Source organism: Exserohilum turcica (genome assembly GCF_000359705.1).
Source record: "Exserohilum turcica Et28A unplaced genomic scaffold SETTUscaffold_7, whole genome shotgun sequence".
In the NCBI taxonomy this organism is placed as follows: Eukaryota; Fungi; Ascomycota; class Dothideomycetes; order Pleosporales; family Pleosporaceae; genus Exserohilum; species Exserohilum turcicum.
The window spans coordinates 649,551-668,694 of NW_007360288.1; the positions used below are offsets into that span (position 1 = coordinate 649,551).

Sequence of the window (19,144 nt, forward strand, 5' to 3'; positions counted from 1 at the left end):
AAACTTTTTTTTCCATGTCATAGCCATTTGGGTAGCTTTGCGTAAATGCGGTGTCTATTGAAATCACCGCTCCCTTTCAACTCAGCCGTGCGATTCTGGCGTCATGCACCTTACATCATGCATCCGTTCGACTTGCTCGAGTGCAAATCAGACACACCCAAGCGTACGCGCTGGCCGTTGATCATCATGTAGCTCTCTACAAGCCACTCATACCAAACCTTGCGGTCGTCCGTCTGTCGCCAGAAGCTGACTTCGACTTCCGAGTTAGCCGGCAGCTGCATGGGGTTCTGTGGGATGAGTCAGTAAATGCGCAAGACGGAAGAGATGGAAGTATTGTTGCTCAACGTACCTTGAGAGGGAAAAGGATGGGGAACCACGAGATCATGTCCTTGCTCTTCTGGTCCATGGTGACGGGGTTTGTGCTTAGCTCCACGGGGCCCTCGGACCCGCTGTACAGCACGGTTTCAAAGTATGCGCCCAGTCCGTGACAAACACCTGGTTCTTGGATGGGAAAGGCGATTCTGCAGTAGCGCAGGTTGTGTTCGTTTGCGCCGTCACCTCCACAGAAGCCGCCTCCACCGCCTACTGCAGATCCGCCCTTGCGTAGCGAGGACTGAGCTATAATGCTGGGTGGTAGAGGATGGGTGAACTCCCACGCGGTCTTCACGTTGGGTGCAAGAGGCGGCTCGAGGTTGAAGTTCTGCATCTTGGTGCCGTTGCTGAGCTGTTGAGCAGCAACCGTCTCTTTAGCTTCTGTAGACAAGTAGTCAAATTGTGACAGCATGACGACCCAGGGGATGTCAAAAGCATTCGGGTCCACGTTGGTACTGCGGTTGTACAGGTCAGCCCAGAGCTTGGGTGTCGAGATTGGAGTAAAGTGTGCAGTATAGCTCGATGGTATCGAGATGCCGTGGTTGGGGTTCAAGACATGCTGAACGCCGTCGAGACACTCTGGTGACAACTCATTGTCGGCAAAGGATCCAAGCAGTTCACTGACTAGGATGTCGACCTTGCCAAAGGTGCCATCTGGTTTCGAAGGACCTTTCCAAGCTCTCATGTCGGTCTTTACAACTGTGACGCGCCCGCCCCAAGTCTCGATATTGTGGCGCTGCAGCAGCACATACGCATTGGGGTTCTTTTCAATCGCGTATACTTGCACAGGGACGCCAGAGCTTGCACTCGCATTCAACGCACGTGTCACAAGAGGACCGCGGCCAGAGCCGACGACAGCAATAACAACGGCACCGTTGTCGGAGCTTGTCGACCTTTGCTCGGCGTGCCAATCACGCAGTGCTTGTGCAATGGCTCGCTCATACCATGCATACTTGATTGGGTCCTTTTCAAACACCTCATACGTGATTGACTCCAGATTGTCTGTAAGAGGCTGCAATGGGCTCTGCAGATAATCCTGAAAACCGCCGCCAAAACGTTCAATCTGGCTTTTGGGGGGTTGGTTGCGTTGCAGGTACCGCATGTAGCTGAGATGCGGTGTCGGATCGTTGCTGCTACTGCTCTTCTTTGGCGATTTCCTCGTCAACTGGGCTGCTTCGGCTGGGGTTGGTGCGGGAGCCGAAGAACCAGGGCTCGGCGCGTCTTCGACCGTGTGAGGGGAGAGGTGGCCGGTAGAATATGACATGATCATGTCTGGATCGTCAATGCCTGGCAGTGGGCCGACATCTGAGATGAGCATCCAAGGTCCGCGCTGCAGGCGCATGGCTCGAAAGATGAAGACTTGGTGTGCTTTGGATAGCACAAAGGATTGGCGAGCATTGACCAGAAAAGACGAGGCATATAGATTAAGTAACCGCAGGGGCTCTGAGAACCAGCGCGATTGAAGAGCCAGTGATGGGAATTTGCGCGGAAGGTCGAGCACTAGGGTAGCCATGTTAGTCTATGAAGAGCGTCATTTGACGACGCCGGACTGCGCAAACGAAACGAAAGTCCTTACTGATTGACAATCTGTTGTGGTATTTGCAGATAGATCTGATGGTGTTCCAGGCATCCCATGAACTCCATGAATTAATATTCTTTGCGTCAGCGCTGGGCTCAAACTCAGCTCTTGCAAAACGGGCTAGGTCTCCCAAGTCCTCGCCGGTAGACTCTGGCTGCTTGCCATCCATGGGTAGTTGAATATGTAGCTGAAGATAGGACCCTGTGATAAGCGCCTCCTTGATAGAGCGAGCATACTGAGAGACGCCAGCCTGTCCATGGGCCAGCCTTGGGCCGGGCACGACGACATTTGTGACGCCGCAGAAGGCTGCATAGGCAATCTCAAGGTGAAAGACCTGCCGCGACAGATGGGCGATGAGCGGATCTGGCGAGGAGAGGTCAATCCACGAGCTGGTAAAGGTTACCAGTTGGCCGATGATGTCGTTGGGGCTGAGTGGTGTGTCAAAATTGTCCAGTGCGGGAATCAATGGCAACGGTTGCGACGGCGACTCAGCGAGCGTCTGGGTATAGGAATTGAGGATGCCGAGGACGCGATTATGGAACTGGTCCGTGGTAATTGTGCTGGTGATCATATCATACTGGCGATGGTTAGCAGCGGTCCCTGCATATACTCGAGGCGCCTACTCCGAGATCTTGGGCATGCTGCACCAGCTCCGGCGACACATCGAGGGCGCGCTTCGACTCATGCTGCCCAATGTAGAAGATGGGCACGGATTCGTCCATGCCTTCCGAGTAGTCCATTCCGCGGAGAGGTGTCTGGAAGGGGCGCGGGTATGCTATGCCGCGAAGACGCCGCGCTGTGGAAAAAGTTGGTGACGGCGGCCGACTACGGCGGGGTTAGTGAGGCGGCGGAGGGCAATGCTGCGGGCGCGAGAGAGGGCAGAGGCGATCACGGCGACATGGGACGGGCAGCAAGCACGCGACGGCGAGGGTGTGGGGGTGGAGAGACGGATGTATTTGCTACATAGGACATGTTATGTGCGTGCGGGCGCATGTGTGTGTGTGGGCGTCGGCTTGGGGGGCGTTGCAGCCTGTGGTGGTTCGCGCCAAGCCTTTGTGTACTTGGAGCATTGGCAGTGGCTGCAAGTGGAGCTAGCCACTCCCACTCCCGCCCGGCGCATAACTTTTTCTGGCACCGCCCATTGAGGCCGACATTCACTCGCGCATCCTCCAAAACACCAACACCCACCCGCGCCACCATGACAGCTACGACGAAGCGCGAATTCGACAACGACGACAGCGCCCGCGTCAAGCGTGTCAAGACCGAGTCCAACGGCAAACCCGACATGGATGCCGCCTCCAACCCGTACCTGGCGCACTGGAACGACGCCAACGACAGCGCCGCCGCCCGACAGGGCCTGAAGGGCTTCAAGCGCCATGCCACAACCACCGCCCAGGCCAATGTCGCAGAGAACGGGCCCAACAACCCCTTCACCGGCAAGCCGCTCTCCAAAAAGTACATGAGCATCCTCGAGAAGCGCCGCGACCTGCCCGTCCACCAGCAGCGCGATGAGTTCCTCAAGCTCTACCAGGAGTCGCAGATCCTCGTCTTCGTCGGTGAGACGGGATCCGGAAAGACGACGCAGATTCCCCAGTTTGTCCTTTTCGACGACCTCCCGCAGTCCGAGGCCAAGATGGTCGCCTGTACACAGCCTCGCCGTGTGGCCGCCATGTCGGTGGCGCAGCGTGTGGCCGAGGAGATGGATGTCGAGCTGGGCGAGGAGGTTGGATACAGCATCCGTTTTGAGGACAAGACGGGGCCCAGTACCATTCTCAAGTACATGACGGACGGAATGTTGCTGCGCGAGGCCATGAACGACCACAACCTCACGCGCTACAGCACCATTATTCTCGACGAAGCCCACGAGAGAACGCTCGCCACCGATATCCTCATGGGCCTGCTGAAGGAGGTTGTTCTGCGCAGGCCCGATCTCAAGCTCATCATCATGAGTGCTACCCTCGATGCCACCAAGTTCCAAAAGTACTTCCACAACGCCCCGCTGCTCGCCGTTCCCGGTCGAACCCACCCCGTCGAGGTCTTTTACACCCCCGCGCCCGAACGCGACTACGTCGAAGCGGCTCTGCGAACCGTCCTCCAAATCCACGCTACCGAGCCCGAAGGCGACATTTTGCTCTTCTTGACTGGTGAGGAGGAGATTGAGGATGCTTGCCGGAAGATAAACTTGGAAGCTCAAGATTTGAGTCGCGAGGGTGGTGCTGGACCGCTTGTTGTATACCCGCTGTACGGAACTCTGCCCCCTGCGCAACAACAAAAGATCTTTTCTCCCGCACCTCCGCCAGCAACACCGGGCGGCCGCCCCGGACGAAAGTGCATCGTCTCCACCAACATTGCCGAGACTTCGCTCACTATTGACGGAATCGTGTACGTCGTAGACCCGGGTTTCAGCAAGCAAAAAGTATACAACCCCCGTATCCGTGTCGAGTCGCTGTTGGTATCGCCCATTTCCAAGGCCTCTGCACAGCAGCGCGCTGGTCGTGCTGGTCGTACACGTCCTGGTAAATGCTTCCGCTTGTACACCGAAGCTGCATTCAAGAAGGAGCTCATCGAGCAGACCTATCCCGAAATCCTGCGATCCAACTTGGCGAGCACAGTCCTGGAGCTGAAGAAGCTCGGAGTCGACGACCTGGTACACTTTGACCTGATGGACCCTCCTGCGCCCGAGACGCTGATGCGAGCATTGGAGGAGCTAAACTACCTGGCATGCCTGGATGATGAGGGCGAGCTTACCACACTGGGAGGGCTCGCGTCTCAGTTTCCTCTGGATCCTGCATTGGCAGTCATGCTAATCACATCGCCTGAATTCTACTGCTCTAATGAGATTCTCTCCCTTACTGCACTCCTCTCTGTACCGCAAATTTTTGTTCGCCCAGCCAACAACCGCAAGCGAGCAGACGAGATGAAGGATCTGTTTGCACACCCCAAGGGCGACCACCTTACCATGCTGAATGTCTATCATGCGTTCAAGAGCGAGGAAGCGCAGGCCAATCCGAAGCAGTGGTGCCACGACCACTTCCTGTCATACCGAGCGCTGCAACAAGCCGACAATGTCCGTATGCAGCTCAAGCGCATAATGGAGCGCGAGGAGCTCGAGCTCGTATCGACACCGTTTGAGAACAAGAAGTACTACGAGAACATCCAGCGTGCGCTCGTAGCCGGTTTCTTCATGCAAGTCGCCAAGCGGGATGGTAACGGAAAGAGCTACATTACTGTCAAGGATGAGCAGAACGTTCTCCTGCATCCCAGCACGGTGCTGGCCGAAGACAGTGAATGGGTCATCTACAACGAATTTGTGCTCACGACAAAGAACTACATTCGAACAGTAACGTCGGTCAAGCCGGAGTGGCTGATAGTAAGTGCCTGTATTCCCCGATGATGAATGCTATACTAACGATTGCAGGATATTTCTCCCAACTATTACGACTTGTCCCAATTCAAGAAGGGTGAGATCAGACAGGCGCTGCAGCGTGTTGTCACCAAGGTGCTACGCAAGGATGCCGAGAAGGCGATCCGGAGATGATGTGATTCGTACTCGTTTGTTGCTAGGCTAAGCATCAACATGCTGTTGCACGGACGGCGTTTGTGTCCTGGGTACAGTGTCATTTGGCGTTGGATTTACATGTAGACCGGGGTATACTCCACAACATGGGCGCTGCCAAAAAGCGTCTTGTAATTCAGTCATGATGTCCAATCTCCGTACACCATCTCCATGTCACGTGTCAGACCTCAAATAACGTGACCCCACAGATCGGCATGTTCAAACACCGATCTCCAACTTTTTTCGAGCTCAGCACTTTTGCGACAACGCGGTCGCAAACCACATTACGCAACCCGGATTCGTCTACCTTTTCCAATCATGGCACCAGTACAGGGCGGCGATGAATCTCTATTCCACATTGAGCGCATATCACAATACGTCTGCATTCCGCCCTCGTGCCTCTCCGATCCCTTCTCAGCCGTATGCGCGACTGTACTATCGCCATTGCTCCTCACCTACTTTCCGGCTGCACGAGGTGTAATACTCGCATACGAGGACGTTGATCTGAGCAGCTCGCCTCCAACTGCATCCGCCACAACGTCTAAATCTCGTTCAAAACGTGCACAAAACGGTGCCACCAATGATTCGCCGGCGGAGCCTCTGCTCCTCAGACATGTCGACGAATACGCTGCGCCCTTCCTATGGGCTACTGCCTCCTTCCTTGTATGGCGTCCCGTCCGAAATGCATACCTAGATGCGCACGTTACCGATCAAGCGAAAACACACATTACCCTCGCACATCTCAATACTTTTCCCGTGAGCATTCTCAAGGAGCATATACCCGCAGATTGGTCATGGCACCAGAATGAGACTGGCAAGGTCAAGAAGGGTTGGGACGAGAGTTTGTCGGATGAAGGTGGCTGGTGGGTCAATGGCGACGGCGAGAAGGTCGAGGGTGAACTCCGGGTCAGGATACGAGACGTTGACGGTAGAATGGATGGAAGAGGCAAAGGAAAGGGATTCCTGCGTGTTGATGGCTCTCTGCTATCTGAAGAGCAAGAGAAGGCAGCCAAAGCGGCACAAAAGAATGGAAGGGCAAGCAAGAAGGCTACAACAAGTGCAATGAGGACGCAGCGAAAGGATCAGGCAAACGGAGATGTCATGGAGGTTGATGCAGAGTCGGATTAAAGGGCCGGAAGCAGTGTTGGGGCATTGACGCGGTCGCACGCTTTGCAAAAGACAGTGTCGCATTCGCATTAGGGCGGCGTTCGGGCGTTGGAAACAGCAAGATGCATTTCTCAGCATCTATGATACCACCAAATTCAGCCATTTCAGAAGAGCGTGCCTTTTTCTCAGTTCACGTGCACAGACCAATCAGACCACACATACCTCCGAAGCTCCGCAAACCGCGGCTTCAGCCTTGACCCTTTCATCCCACCTTGCCCCCCATCTCTCACCCACAACCCGCGCCGCCATGTCTTCGTCCAAGAAATCCTCGTCTTCATCTTCGCGTAAATCCCGATCGCAGCCCGAAGCCACGTACGGCCCTCCTTACCCCACGCATGGAACGACGTATAGTTCCATATCGCCATTCTGGACAATAGGCACGCTCCTCGGCGCCTCGAGCGTTGCGCTCGGTGCTTTCGGGGTCCATGGACTGAAACATCGAACCTCTGATGTATCCAGCTGGAGAAATGCTGCCCATTATCAAGTAAGCCTTGTGCCATGAACCTGCCATGTTTCCCACCTGTTCTCTATTCTCATACATGGCTTGCGTCGCCGTCGAGGTTCAGAACTCTGCTAATGCGACATGCGAACAGCTTATCCACTCAATTGTCCTGACTTTTACTGCCGTGGTGGCGCCGGCAAACAAGCTCGCTATGTCTCTTTTCACAGCGGGCATAACCATGTTCTCTGGCAGCATATATCTACTGCTGTTGGATCCCAAGAAATACAAGCAGCTGGGACCGGTTACGCCAATTGGCGGGGCTTGCCTTATTGGAGGCTGGATTATGCTTGCCGCGAGGGGTAAGATGGTTCTGCCCAGGGGCAGGTAGATTTGGATATCAGAAAGGCCCAAGACACGAATACAGCAGACTTGGGTACGACGTGCTAGGAAAGCGCTGGAAGCCGTAGCAGACACAAACATTGACGTGATCAAGAATGATGACCATGAATCAATTGAAATGGTACCGAATTTGGGTTTCTCGAAATACTTGCATTGTCTTCAGTATGCTAATCCCATCACAAGGCAATGCCCCTCTTAGGACTCGGAACTGTGTGTCATGGGACCCCTGCGCCAACGTGGGCCAGGCCCGCTTCCAACTACGAAGTACGCCTAACTCAATTGCAACGCTGTCAAAGCCGAAAGCAAGACTTGGGCCTGCCTTGCAAAATCGTCCTTCCCCTACTACGACGCAAACCCACCTCTAGGACTCCCGCCGAGCACAATGACAAGCCAATCACCGGGCACAAAATTACCTCCTTCCATTCATGCGCTGTCTACGCGCAAGGGCTTAGCCTAGCGTAATCCTCCTCACAGGGCTGACTCGCCACACAACCCACTTTTGCACCTCGCTCTAAACATGCCTCGGCCATGGCGCCCCTTTTGAGCCTCTTCCGTCCCGCGTATCTCTTGCAGCCGCCCTGTCGTCCAGATGTAAGTAATATGCTCTACCGTTCAGCGTCCAACAAGGCCCCGTATATATTGCTCAGAATAGCCAGAGTCTAAGCCAATCATAGATTGCTGTTCCCAGACGGGCAGGATTGTCGTTCTGCAGGTCAGAGATTTGTGATGCCCAACTTATGTCAAGCACAAAAGAGTGCGCTGGCTAGGACATAATTTTTTTTCGGCAACAGCTAGAGTACGTATAGTACAGTTAAGACGCAGGGCAATGCTGTCGGTACATGTCCCGCTCACATAGAATAAGGCGTACTGCGCGACCAAACCGACTTCAACCCACCCCACTTGGGCCACGCAGGCTTTTGTCTTAGGGGGGCCACTTGGAACCCTGCGTGTGAATCTAATGGCGCGCTAAGTTCTCGGTATGTGTCTACCAAGGAAATAGGTTCTTGAGACTGAGGCCTTGGGGGCTAGAGAAAAAAAGAGGGCAGGTCCTCTGTTTTTTTGACTTTCTCTCTCTCTTCACCTCTCACACTGTCTCCAACATGGAATCGTCAGATGGGCAGGCACCCGCAGGGATGTTCCATCTCTCAGTGTTTTATGGAGCTGGACTCGTGGGGCTATGGCTTTTGTTAAAGGCAGCACAGGCTCTGTATAACATTTCGCCATTGCATCCGCTGAGCAAGATTCCAGGCCCTAGGCTGGCGGCTGCTACGTACCTCCCGGAGTTCTACTACGATGTCATCAAGTTTGGGTGCTATACCAAGGAGATTGGTCGGATGCACCAGATCTACGGTAAGGAGTTGACGAAGCGATATGAACGAGTGTGGAAGCTGATTATAGGCTTCTCTTAGGCCCCATTGTACGCATCAACCCAAACGAAATCCACTGCGACGATGTCAGCTTCGCAGATGAAATCTACGCTGTAGGCGGACGCAAACGTGATAAGCCCGTCCACCAGATCAATGGCTCAGCGTAAGCTACTCTCAAACCCGCACACATGATCAAAAAAACCGTCTAACTGGTCAGTCTCGGTGAATCAGGCTTCGGCACAGTCGACCATGATCACCACCGCATGCGCCGCATCCCCGTGGCCAAGTTCTTCTCGCGCTCTATGATTGCCCGCCTCGAGCCCGACATCCACGCCCTAGTTCAAAAGCTATGCGACAAACTCCTCGCGCAGTCCGGCGAAAATGACCCCTTTGATGTGACCATGGCCTACAGCTGCTTCACCTCCGACGCCATCTCCAGCTACAGCTTCGGCCAGGGCTTCGGGCTGCTCGACCAAAAGACGTGGTACCCGAATTTCCGCGAGCCCACCGCCTCCATCCTCCGCCCCGTCTTCGTCTTCCGCTTCTTCCCATGGACCAAAGCAAGCGCGGGCCTCGCCACCTTCTTGATCGACTACTTGCCCAAGGACATAGCCCTGATGGTCAAGACGCTGCAAATCGACATTCCCGCACTGATCCGCAAGGCCGAAGCCGATCTCGACGCCGGCATCACATACGACCGCCCCACGGTTTTCGCCGCCCTCCTGCAATCCGCGTCGGACGAGGAAAAAAACAAGCTCCGCTGGGTCGCTGACGAGGCCCAGGCCATTGTCGGTGCAGGCACAGAGACAACCAGCTGGGCTCTCGCTGTCATCACCTACCATTTACTCAGCAACCCGCCCCTCCTGGCCAAACTCACTCGCGAACTCGAGACCGTCGTTACAGACCCCCGACACCTCCCCGGCTGGACACAGCTCGAGACACTACCGTATCTCGGCGCTGTCATCCAAGAGGGCCTGAGACTCTCGTACGGCGTGTCCAGCCGCACTGCGCGCGTCGCGACCGAGGAGAACCTCGTATACCGCGGCGAGTGGGCCAAGAAAGACGTCGAATACGTGATTCCGCAGGGCTATGCCGTCGGCATGTCGGCAGCCATTACCCATCACAATGAGCGCTCGTTCCCGGATTCGTTTGCCTTTGCGCCCGAGCGCTGGCTCGATGAAAACAATCAGCGCAGAAAAGATGTCGAGCGCGGTTTGTTGGCGTTCTCAAAGGGGAGTCGTGCGTGTCTGGGTATGAAGTAAGTTTTTTTTTTCCAACTCTCCTTTTCTAGTAAAATATCATTTTGGGAATTAGGAAGTAGTTGGGCAAGGATTTTGCTTTTTTATGTATATATACTAACGAGCTATCTAGTCTAGCACTATGCGAACTCCATCTCTGTCTTACCGCGCTGGTCCTGCGTGTGCTGCCGCACATGCGTCTTGCGGGCACCACGGACGAAGACGTGCTGTATGACCACGACATGTTTATTCCCATGACCAAGACCAGCAGGGGTGTGCGTGTGACGATTGAATAGCAGGTACAAGCGCGCTTTATCTCAGCAATGTATTTGTTTTTATGAGTAATCTCAATTGTGCTGACGCAGCGGCTTTCTATAACGCTGTATCCCAGCAATATATATAATTATGTACAGCGCCACAAATGCAGTTACGTTTGCTGCGAAGGCGGTACCGCCGTATTCTGCGTCTGCTCTTTCCTTTGCACCCAGCCGAAGCGGGGCGACCCGTTATTCATGTCGAAGATCTGAGTGGATGCGTTAGCCATTTTTCTTCCACTTGCAATATCGAGAATGTTTTTGGTGTGAAAACGTACCGCATACATGGCCTTGAGTACAGCATCGCCGTAGATATCCATGTTCATGGATCCCCTGCTCTGGATGCTGCCGTACACCATTCCGTTGCCTGCGTCGGCAAAACCGAGGTCTTCTTTCTGGAAGCTCACCATGGCGTCGCCAATGGCGAGCTGGATATCCGGTAGGCTGGATGCTGACGTCGACGCAGGGAATATGTAGCCTTGATTAGTGTCGTCGTACTTTGCACCGGGAATGGCTTTGTAGACAGCTTCGACGAGCGAGTCGTCGACGAGGCACAGCGTGGTGCCCGTGTCCATGATGGACGTGTTACCGGACCGCGTGATCGTCTGTCCATTGATGCTGGCGGATGTGGATTGGATTTGCCAAAAGCCCTGGCTGTTGTCTACAGGGGCGTAGTTGGGTGTGCTTGCGCCAGATGCCTTCATGATGTCATTGTCGATGAAGCCAAATGTGTAGAAACTCTGGAACAATCAAGTCAGTTTGAAAGAATCCAAAAGCAGACAAAACGGGGGATGCTTACCTCGCCCTTGTCCGGCTCGTCCTTGTCCCTCCAGCTACCAAGATACGCAGTGAATAGCTGCGATCTTTCTGGCTGCTGCGCAATGATGTTGTCCACGGGCGTCTTCTGCTGATCAGGCTTGACAGTGTTGATGGAGCTAAACGCCAAACCCAGTAGCCCGCTTCCATTGCCCTGTGCAAACTGCTGCGAGAGCTCTTTCGCAAGCTCGATGGCTTGGTTCTCTACCTTGAGGCCACCCAGGTCAAGCACATCGGTGCCGACATCTCCGCTCGCCGACGACGAGTCTCCGTAGGAAATCTTCCACGTCGCGTTGTCGAGCTTCTTGAAAGTACTGGATTTGGACGCGTCAAAGGCAACTTGTTGATTGGCAGGGTTCGCAGACTGGAGAATGGATTTCGGGAGTTCAGTTGACCAGACCTGTAGACATGGGAGCCGCTAGATTAGCTATCTTCTTGTTGTGAGGGTGAGAGATACGTACCCAGAGATCAGCCGAGCTCGTGTCGAAATCTAAATAGAGTTTCTGCTCTGGCGTGCCAATGCCGACTTCGCAGAGGTACAGTGAGTCGTTTTGGATGTCTTCGGCTGGGACATCGCCGTCCGTGGCCTCTCCACTGGCTGGTGTCGAAGCATCGCCGCTTTTTGTGCCGGTATGTTCGGACTTGTGGTGCTTTCGCTTACGCAGGACGTGGTGGAAGCGTACGCGACCGCCGACACGGCCGAATTTGCCCTGCTGGGACATGACTTTTGCTTGGTAGTACGGGCCGGGTTTGGTAGGATGGAAGCCATCTGGGCGGTGTTAGTCAAGCAACAGCAGGATAGGGTGAGAGTGAATATGCAGATGGGTACATTTTGTCATGGCATAGGCATAGCTCCTAATTCCAGCGGCCTTGTAGACCGGGCTACGCTGAACGGCGAGGCGCTGAAGGGAAGCCATGATGTAATGCAAGCAGTATAGGTGTAACGATGCTGTAAAAGGGTGTAGTTTCAATCTGTTCCAAAGTAGAAGGAGGAAAAAGACTGAAAAGCTGGGAGGATTGTATTGCCTACCGCGACTTGCAGAGCAGCATATATACTCTGGTACCCAGCCCCTCATCCGTACTTACATCACCATGGCCCGGTGTAAAAGCAAATCCGGTCGCCCAACCATTTCCCCTGCTAAGAGTGTTCGACCAGCCGCGTCTGCATGGTGACATGGGCTACGTGTAGTTGCTCCCGCAAGCCCCGTTTGAGGACCAAGCCATTGCAAGCTTTGTCAAGCCTTGAGCTAAGCTCCCGATGATGCATGTGGTCGATATACCATGCGCGCTAGCTGAATCCCAAACAACAACACCTGCAGATCGCAGGTACGGGATTGACCGGCAGCGGTGCGGATACTGAGTTGTCTGGAGATCAGGGCCTGGATGGGTGTAAAGTGGGGTGGATTGCTGCGGCTACTATGCGGGTCTCAGCTGGTAATGCTAGAAGTCAATATAGGCCATCGTGTCCAGTGTCTTATCAGCTCCAGGTGTCGATCAGAAAGGTGGTTCAAGGATGCAGAGCAGGGTACGGGCAGAGGCCACGATTGGAAGCTCCGCAGCTACACAGCCCCTCGCCTTGTCGACTTGATTGGGCGACGCTAGAGAGGATTTGGATGCGTCCTTGTCTGCTGTTCAAGAGCGGGCGGTTGTAATCAAGGAATATACCCAGGTGTATAACCATCCGGTCTGGGATGTGTGTCATGCAGTGTGTATTATTATTATTATTATTGTAGTTTAGCGTCCTTTCTCAGCCCAAAGGGCTATATAAGACGTGCAGGCTTAAGGCCTGCAAGTAACTACGTAGGCTAGAATTTAATCTAGGTACAAATTGAGTAGGTACAATGTAGGGGGTTATCTAAATGAAGGTGAGGCTCGTAGCCTAGTAGTTTTTTAGTGAGTAACTCTCTCAGATCTTTCACTTTAAATGAGTCTTCCTCTCAAGTTTTAACGAGTAACTCTCTCAGTCGAATAGGTAGTTTAATGAGTAACTCTCTCATGTGGGTGGACCATAAATATGGTTGTGAGGGGAGAAGGATTCGAACCTTCGATCTTTGCTGACGTGAGACAGCAGAAAATTTTTCCAGGCGCTCCACCACTGCGCCATCCCCCCTCATGCAGTGTGTAGGTGGTTGTGTTTCAGGGGTTTAGTGACGTCAACAGGTACACGCGTCGCCGCTAACAAACGTCAAGAGCTTGTTGTTCCTTGGTGACATTTGTCCACAATCCACTTGCCTAATATTTGATACTTGGTCTTTCAGCTGCCGATTGCTTCAGGCCTGCCTTTTTGAGGCCTGCGCTACCGCTATCATGATTCAAGGAAGAGAAGTCGACCAATAAATAGTACCTTTTGAGGCGAGCCCTATTTTCACGACATTAATCGTTTCAATGGGTTGATAACGCTCTCTAAACAATAAGCATGATCCTAACAGTGGCGAGTAGTATTTACGTTAGCATCATATTACCTGCAACAAGTCGTGGAATCTTGCCGCCTTTCGTCAGTCACACAGGTACGTTTGTAAGAAACGACAATGGAAGAAGAAGCAGATCAACAATCAGCGTCTCATGATAACCAATACAGAACATGTCAGGTTTCATAAATAAACATGGCTGATACTATGCACGTATCTTCGTCTTCGCAGCAATGTGCAAAAGCCCATACCTGAAAGAAGACCATGTTATGCCTTACCGGATGGGGCATAGCGCCTTGGCGGAGGCACATAAATGTACCAGACTAGGTGTACGCTGATAAATGGGTAGGGGTTGCGTAGGAGTTGCCAAGATCGGGGTAGCACATAGCATAACCTCTACCCAACCCCTACCTATATACCAGCGTATTCCTAATAGGTGAGCAGTCTGTCCGCAGGTATGCCTGATAGAGATTGTGCGTGGGTGGTGCGGCAGAGTAAGACTTTGTCTTTTTACGTGAAGAATGGGGTATCACTTCTAATTATACATGAACAAAGTTGAATATGCTCCTATCACCCGCCAGGTTCACAATAAGGGCGGCAGAGTATAAGCGATATCAAGATTACAAAAGCATGTATCATACTGATTACTGCAGACAGATTGTAAATAAAATGAATGAAGCACAAAGTTGATGGAGAGGGTCCTGTATCGCGGGACTTCTGTTTATTCAATTTTGACGGTGTTTCAGGGTCCCTTTTTTGCTCTTTATCTCGCTAGTTAATATTTATGCAGTCAACTTTTCTAAAAGCAAGCTTCGTACGAAATAAGGCTTCTCTGAGACAGGGGGGTAGAGTGGGGGTTACATTCCGAAACCGGGACTTGGTCATTCAACCAGGTTTCTGCCGAAACAACATAGCGAGATACAGCTCGTGTATGCCACAGGGTCGACCTACTTCCAATCTCGAAGAGCCCTTGTTTGAGGCTATCCTTCTTATCTAATATTCTAACGCGACGGGAACGAGAGGGAATAGGATCACACGTGAGAGACAAAGTATTTGCGACTTGAGAAGGCAAGGCTTCGAAGAGAAAAGCGCCACAATGCATTCATCCTAAACGAAAAGGCTTCCAAAAATAGTCAAAGCAGATTATCAGTAGTATGAACTCCCAGAACTGATCATCATCTATCCTTGCGTAGTGGAACGGACGTTACCAATAAAAGCAGGCTACCTAAGAATGGCTTCTTCCTTTCCACATGTGTGTACAGACATTTATATTAACTATCTTCTTGGTATCATATATTTGCTGATAGGTCCAAACTCATATATGAAACGGTATTTGTTAAACGATCATTTGACTGGGGAGTTTTTAGTCTAGGCGATATAATAGATTGATGACTGGTGTCAGGCTTGCGCGCCTATATATACTATTCTATCCCTTGTGATTAGCAGAAGGCCGATTACTCGTACCTTTTTAGTTGCAGTAGAATAGTGGCAAATGAGCTAAGCTCCTGACAACTGGCGGTGTGAATGGTAGCGGGCGGGGCCGAGCCGAAAACGGCCACTCTGGTCCGTTATTGGCGCCCGTTACTGGCACTATGATTTTATATTTCCGCATTGACGTTTTCACCCGTTGTTCGACTATCCGGGTCTGCGAAGAGGCTATTCAATGGTAATCGTGGAACTCGGAACTGATTTGCATGATTTCGAACGAGTCTACTTCTATGAACTCCTGTTACTAGAGAAACGCCGAACATTTCATCACAAACCGAAAAGACGACCTCCCGTTCAATAGAGACAAAGGTATTCGAGTATTACAATCATCAAAGAAAGAGACACTACCAGTGTGGGAGTATTGTATAATAACCACATGTTTACAGTCAGTAGTGCTGCAGATGAACTAGGACCCTCATCAACATGAGCAATTCTTATGTTGCTGTTTCCAAGACTACTTTGGAAAACTTTCAAAAAATCACCTTCCACGTCAGCATTGAAACTAGCTTGTTTTCGTAAGTATTTACATTTTACATAACTGGAGATCAAAACACTCTGCTAAAATTTATCGCCTAACAATCTCTCTAAACTCGAGAACAAAGTCTCACAGACTAATTATCCTCTGAACGGCCGCCGGGTCCCCACTGCTGATTTTTTTTCAAATGGCTGAAGCCGATTTCTTCCCGGAGTATTTCACCGAGTTTTCCTAGAGCTGAGAGGCAAAAAAGCATTTCATGGATGCAGATCACTCCTAGCTTGCTGGGTTTCTGGCTACTAAGCGATCAAGCAATATGTTATTACAACAAAATGCAACGAAAGCGTTGATCGAAGAGCATGTAGTAGGAAAGGATCTACAGAATAACATGACATAAAAGACTGCAGCCCTGGAAAGGAACTGGACTGCTCATCCTTTCATACTTGTCTCCTAAGATTGACCACACATCCACAATGAGAGCTGCTCAAGTCCTTGTCCTTGCTACACTATGTGCGAAAGCCTACTCCTACGATACTCAGAACGTAATGGGAATGGACTCTACCCATGAAGTGCTAAACTCGCTTGATCATTTTGGGACCTCGTATCAATGCGACAATGGTGAGTAAACTCGAAATCTAAGTAAATAACTACGGAAAAGCTTATCATGAAATACTAGGATCTAAGCCTTCCCTTAGTTGTGTCGAGCCTTCAGCACAGCCGGAGTGCTCTTGTACTTGTACCAATGGCATCATCTTCAATCAGCCACTGTCTGCAAGTCCTACTGCCAGTTCCACTCCAGATACCTGCGAGGCAGACAAAGATGAATGGGACAAACGCGAGGCAGAGCTATTGGCCGACCTGGCCAACTACCAGAAAACTAGTGCCCAAAAAGAGCAGGAGTGGTTGGAAAAACAAAAGGATCTCACAAATAAGCTTACGCACGCCCAGCGAAAAACAGCCACATGGGTCGGATGTGCCGTAGATTCTGTTTCGTCGCGTGTACTGTCTGAAGCGACCAAAGATTCTGCGCACATGACACACTCTATGTGTCAAGAACACTGTAAAGCATATCCATACTATGGTGTTGAGGGTGGAAGGCGGTGCTTTTGCGGCAAAATGTTAAAGGACGAGACCCGTCTGGTTTACAGAGCGGAATGCAGCTCGGCACGATGTGCTGGCGATTCAAAAGTAGTCTGTGGAGGAAACTTGAGAACAAGCATATTTGTGATGAGGTAGGGTTAAGGTTGAGTATCTCTACGTTGAATATATAGCATGTGTGCTTAGCAACCCTGAATTTAACTTGGCGTACAAGCTCTGGTTGGCGTGTGGCACGAGTAGGACGGAAGTATGAGGAGGAGCGCGGGATAGCAGTACTAAGTAAAGGGCTTGATTATAGATGATTATGAGCTGTTATATGTCTAGCGCTGTGATGCCTTGAATTGCTCTGCGTACTATGTGCTATGGTATCTTCAAAGGGGTGACGGTAAAAAAACGTATTTAGAAAAGCTAAGATTATCAGACGTGCATAGATATACTCAGAGAAAAGGTCATTTAGATTTTAGACTGTTGTCTAAATAGTAGTATAGTATAACATGAATTAGATCATAGGTCGTCAGTAAGTAGTGGTGTTCTTTAAAAGGAAAATCACCAGGGAACTATTCTAGTGATTACCTAGTATTGATAGGCCTAAGCACCCATTAGAGCAGGCTAACCCAGGTCAGCCCAAACAGGCCAGCATGGACCATTTTAGTGCAGGTTTTAACACTTCTACTCTATCCCACACAAGAAATGGAGCCAAATTCATTCTTGGTGGCCTCCCACCACGCGCCATGGATTGACCCTTTCTGACATCCAATACCCGTTCTGAACCGCCAATTCAAGATACGTGATGACTCGAGCCCGCCGCAATACGTGCCTGAAGGGCCGCAGCCCTTGTTCTTGAGATTGTCCCATAGCCCGCCGCACCAGCCGGGAATTAAGGATTTGTGTTAGTTGCTGAAGCTGTGTCGAGGTAAGGAACAAGTAGAGAAAGGTGTTTTGCGCACTTCCATAAACGTTACTAGCCCAGATGTCCCAATCCACGAGGAAGGGTTTGCCTTCTACGTTTCTAACGCTACACGAAGCTGCAGCCACGGTTTCGCTCGTGGCGAGGAGAGTCACCAGGACAGAGGAGGTGGAGAGTCTGGAGAAGCGCATATTGATATTGAGATACAGAAGTGAGTAACTGTTTGGTTTTTCAAAACATGGCTTTGGGGGTGCCTTAAATACTCAGATTCCTGTTGGCATTGAGACTGAGTCTTTGAAGCAGCTAGAATCTCAATGTCTGAAGCCTTGTGATGAAGTGTAGCATGCCTTAGCTTGTTATTTGCCATGGCTCGTATTGCTGGCGAGAAGAGCTCGGCATCTACGAATGGTAGAATCCCTTGGATATAAGGCATGCTCTTGGCTGTGTGTTTGGGCTAGCTACCAAGACACAATATGAGAGGCGAGAAGCGCTTGGGATTTACCTTTATTCAACTCAAATACCCTGTCGTTATATGAATGCTCAAACAAAAAAGCGAGATTTCAACATAACTGTCCTCGACTCTCAATGAGAGACAAGCGACGTTATAGCACTGACTCCATATAACACTTTCCAACTCTTCGACCATCAAACTCAGGTCCCTGGCGGTTTTCTTTCCCCGCACTTAATGCCTGTATACATCCTACGCGTTGCACAAAGCTAACTAGCTTAAACAATCGCCCGCTTGGGCCCACTGCCATGGATAACTTGGCAGCGGCCTGAATAGTGATCGACAAGACCATGACCTTGAAAAGTCCAGATTATTATTAGCCATGAAGGTTTCCCACCCGCTTTACAGCACAGTGGATGCTAATCCCGGCAGAGATGTCAACAATCAAGCCAAGCCAAGCTCCAGCTTGGCTTGCCTCAGCTTGATAGGCAAAAGCAAAACTGTCAGCTTGGCTTGGCTTGACTCAGCTTGGCTTGGTGTATCAAGCCAGCTTGATTGATGAGCTTGATGAGCTTGATGGTCATAGCGTCTTTTTCAAAGCTAGTTAAGTAGATAATATTAGCTATAGCTACAGCGACTATTCTTGGTGTTGAGTTTCGCTATCACTATTGATATCGCTATCCCACTTACTCAGCTCATACAACGTCTCTATACTATCATCACTTATAGTGACTTTTGAGCTAATATTATCGTTGCCTAAACCAGCTTTACGCCACCGTCGTACGCACTGTATCGCCGCCAAAAGCTGCGGTTGCATGCCTCGTCGGCGAGGCTCTAGTAGATCCCCAAGCTCACTGAACATGCGCTCACACTCGCAGCTTGACGCTGGTATCGAGAGCACGTCTAGCGCAAGCCTGCTAAGGCGTGGGTAACGATCTCGCATGAGTATCCAGTATCTTTGTACGGTTGTTGGCCTATTCAGTGCCTTCTCTCTACGCGCGGCTCGCAGTGTTTCCATCGGTCGAAACTCATCATCTACTACTGCGACGTTGCTAGTAGTCGCGGTATTA

General features: G+C 51.3%; 8 protein-coding genes and 1 non-coding gene across 9 annotated transcripts; 5 read left to right on the forward strand and 4 right to left on the reverse strand.

Moving 5' to 3' along the window:
- Nucleotides 1-12: 12 nt before the first annotated feature.
- Nucleotides 13-2,851, reverse strand: SETTUDRAFT_141760 (uncharacterized protein). Its single transcript, XM_008032101.1, has 4 exons — nt 2,575-2,851; nt 1,949-2,528; nt 350-1,872; nt 13-287 (listed from the first exon to the last, which is right to left on the reverse strand). The coding sequence occupies exons 1-4, from the start codon at nt 2,689-2,691 to the stop codon at nt 111-113; spliced, it is 2,397 nt and encodes a 798-aa protein (XP_008030292.1). The 5' UTR covers nt 2,692-2,851; the 3' UTR covers nt 13-110.
- A 298-nt stretch (nt 2,852-3,149) lies between these two features.
- On the forward strand, nt 3,150-5,650 carry SETTUDRAFT_165478 (uncharacterized protein; the record flags this gene model as incomplete). Its single annotated transcript, XM_008032102.1, has 2 exons — nt 3,150-5,321; nt 5,370-5,650. The coding sequence occupies 2 exons, from the start codon at nt 3,150-3,152 to the stop codon at nt 5,487-5,489; spliced, it is 2,292 nt and encodes a 763-aa protein (XP_008030293.1). The 3' UTR covers nt 5,490-5,650.
- A 175-nt stretch (nt 5,651-5,825) lies between these two features.
- On the forward strand, nt 5,826-6,773 carry SETTUDRAFT_141765 (uncharacterized protein; the record flags this gene model as incomplete). Its single annotated transcript, XM_008032103.1, has 1 exon — nt 5,826-6,773. One exon carries the CDS (start codon nt 5,826-5,828, stop codon nt 6,633-6,635), a length of 810 nt encoding a protein of 269 aa, XP_008030294.1. The 3' UTR covers nt 6,636-6,773.
- Nucleotides 6,774-6,918: 145 nt separating this feature from the next.
- Nucleotides 6,919-7,634, forward strand: SETTUDRAFT_165479 (uncharacterized protein; the record flags this gene model as incomplete). Its single annotated transcript, XM_008032104.1, has 2 exons — nt 6,919-7,158; nt 7,268-7,634. The coding sequence occupies 2 exons, from the start codon at nt 6,922-6,924 to the stop codon at nt 7,502-7,504; spliced, it is 474 nt and encodes a 157-aa protein (XP_008030295.1). The 3' UTR covers nt 7,505-7,634.
- Nucleotides 7,635-8,648: 1,014 nt separating this feature from the next.
- On the forward strand, nt 8,649-10,416 carry SETTUDRAFT_97287 (uncharacterized protein; the record flags this gene model as incomplete). Its single annotated transcript, XM_008032105.1, has 4 exons — nt 8,649-8,865; nt 8,925-9,045; nt 9,100-10,140; nt 10,254-10,416. The coding sequence occupies 4 exons, from the start codon at nt 8,649-8,651 to the stop codon at nt 10,414-10,416; spliced, it is 1,542 nt and encodes a 513-aa protein (XP_008030296.1).
- A 131-nt stretch (nt 10,417-10,547) lies between these two features.
- SETTUDRAFT_156821 (uncharacterized protein) lies at nt 10,548-12,167 on the reverse strand (the record flags this gene model as incomplete). Its single annotated transcript, XM_008032106.1, has 5 exons — nt 10,548-10,643; nt 10,713-11,174; nt 11,234-11,650; nt 11,712-12,019; nt 12,080-12,167. The coding sequence occupies 5 exons, from the start codon at nt 12,165-12,167 to the stop codon at nt 10,548-10,550; spliced, it is 1,371 nt and encodes a 456-aa protein (XP_008030297.1).
- Nucleotides 12,168-13,271: 1,104 nt separating this feature from the next.
- Nucleotides 13,272-13,360, reverse strand: SETTUDRAFT_t77. The gene has a single exon. It is a non-coding gene; the product is annotated as a tRNA-OTHER (tRNA).
- Nucleotides 13,361-16,094: 2,734 nt separating this feature from the next.
- On the forward strand, nt 16,095-16,857 carry SETTUDRAFT_34695 (uncharacterized protein; the record flags this gene model as incomplete). Its single annotated transcript, XM_008031910.1, has 2 exons — nt 16,095-16,239; nt 16,262-16,857. 2 exons carry the CDS (start codon nt 16,095-16,097, stop codon nt 16,855-16,857), a joined length of 741 nt encoding a protein of 246 aa, XP_008030101.1.
- Nucleotides 16,858-17,421: 564 nt separating this feature from the next.
- On the reverse strand, nt 17,422-17,817 carry SETTUDRAFT_34696 (uncharacterized protein; the record flags this gene model as incomplete). The annotated part of the gene is made up of 1 exon (XM_008031911.1): nt 17,422-17,817. The coding sequence occupies one exon, from the start codon at nt 17,815-17,817 to the stop codon at nt 17,422-17,424; it is 396 nt and encodes a 131-aa protein (XP_008030102.1).
- Nucleotides 17,818-19,144: the final 1,327 nt, after the last annotated feature.

What these genes read in the sequence shown, in the direction of transcription:
- SETTUDRAFT_141760 (XM_008032101.1), bottom strand. Translation starts at nt 2,691, where the DNA reads ATGGACTACTCGGAAGGCATGGACGAATCCGTGCCCATCTTCTACATT. An exon ending in AGCATGCCCAAGATCTCGGA is followed by an intron (nt 2,529 to 2,574) that starts GTAGGCGCCTCG and finishes AACCATCGCCAG; the next exon opens with TATGATATGATCACCAGCAC. An exon ending in CCACAACAGATTGTCAATCA is followed by an intron (nt 1,873 to 1,948) that starts GTAAGGACTTTC and finishes TGGCTACCCTAG; the next exon opens with TGCTCGACCTTCCGCGCAAA.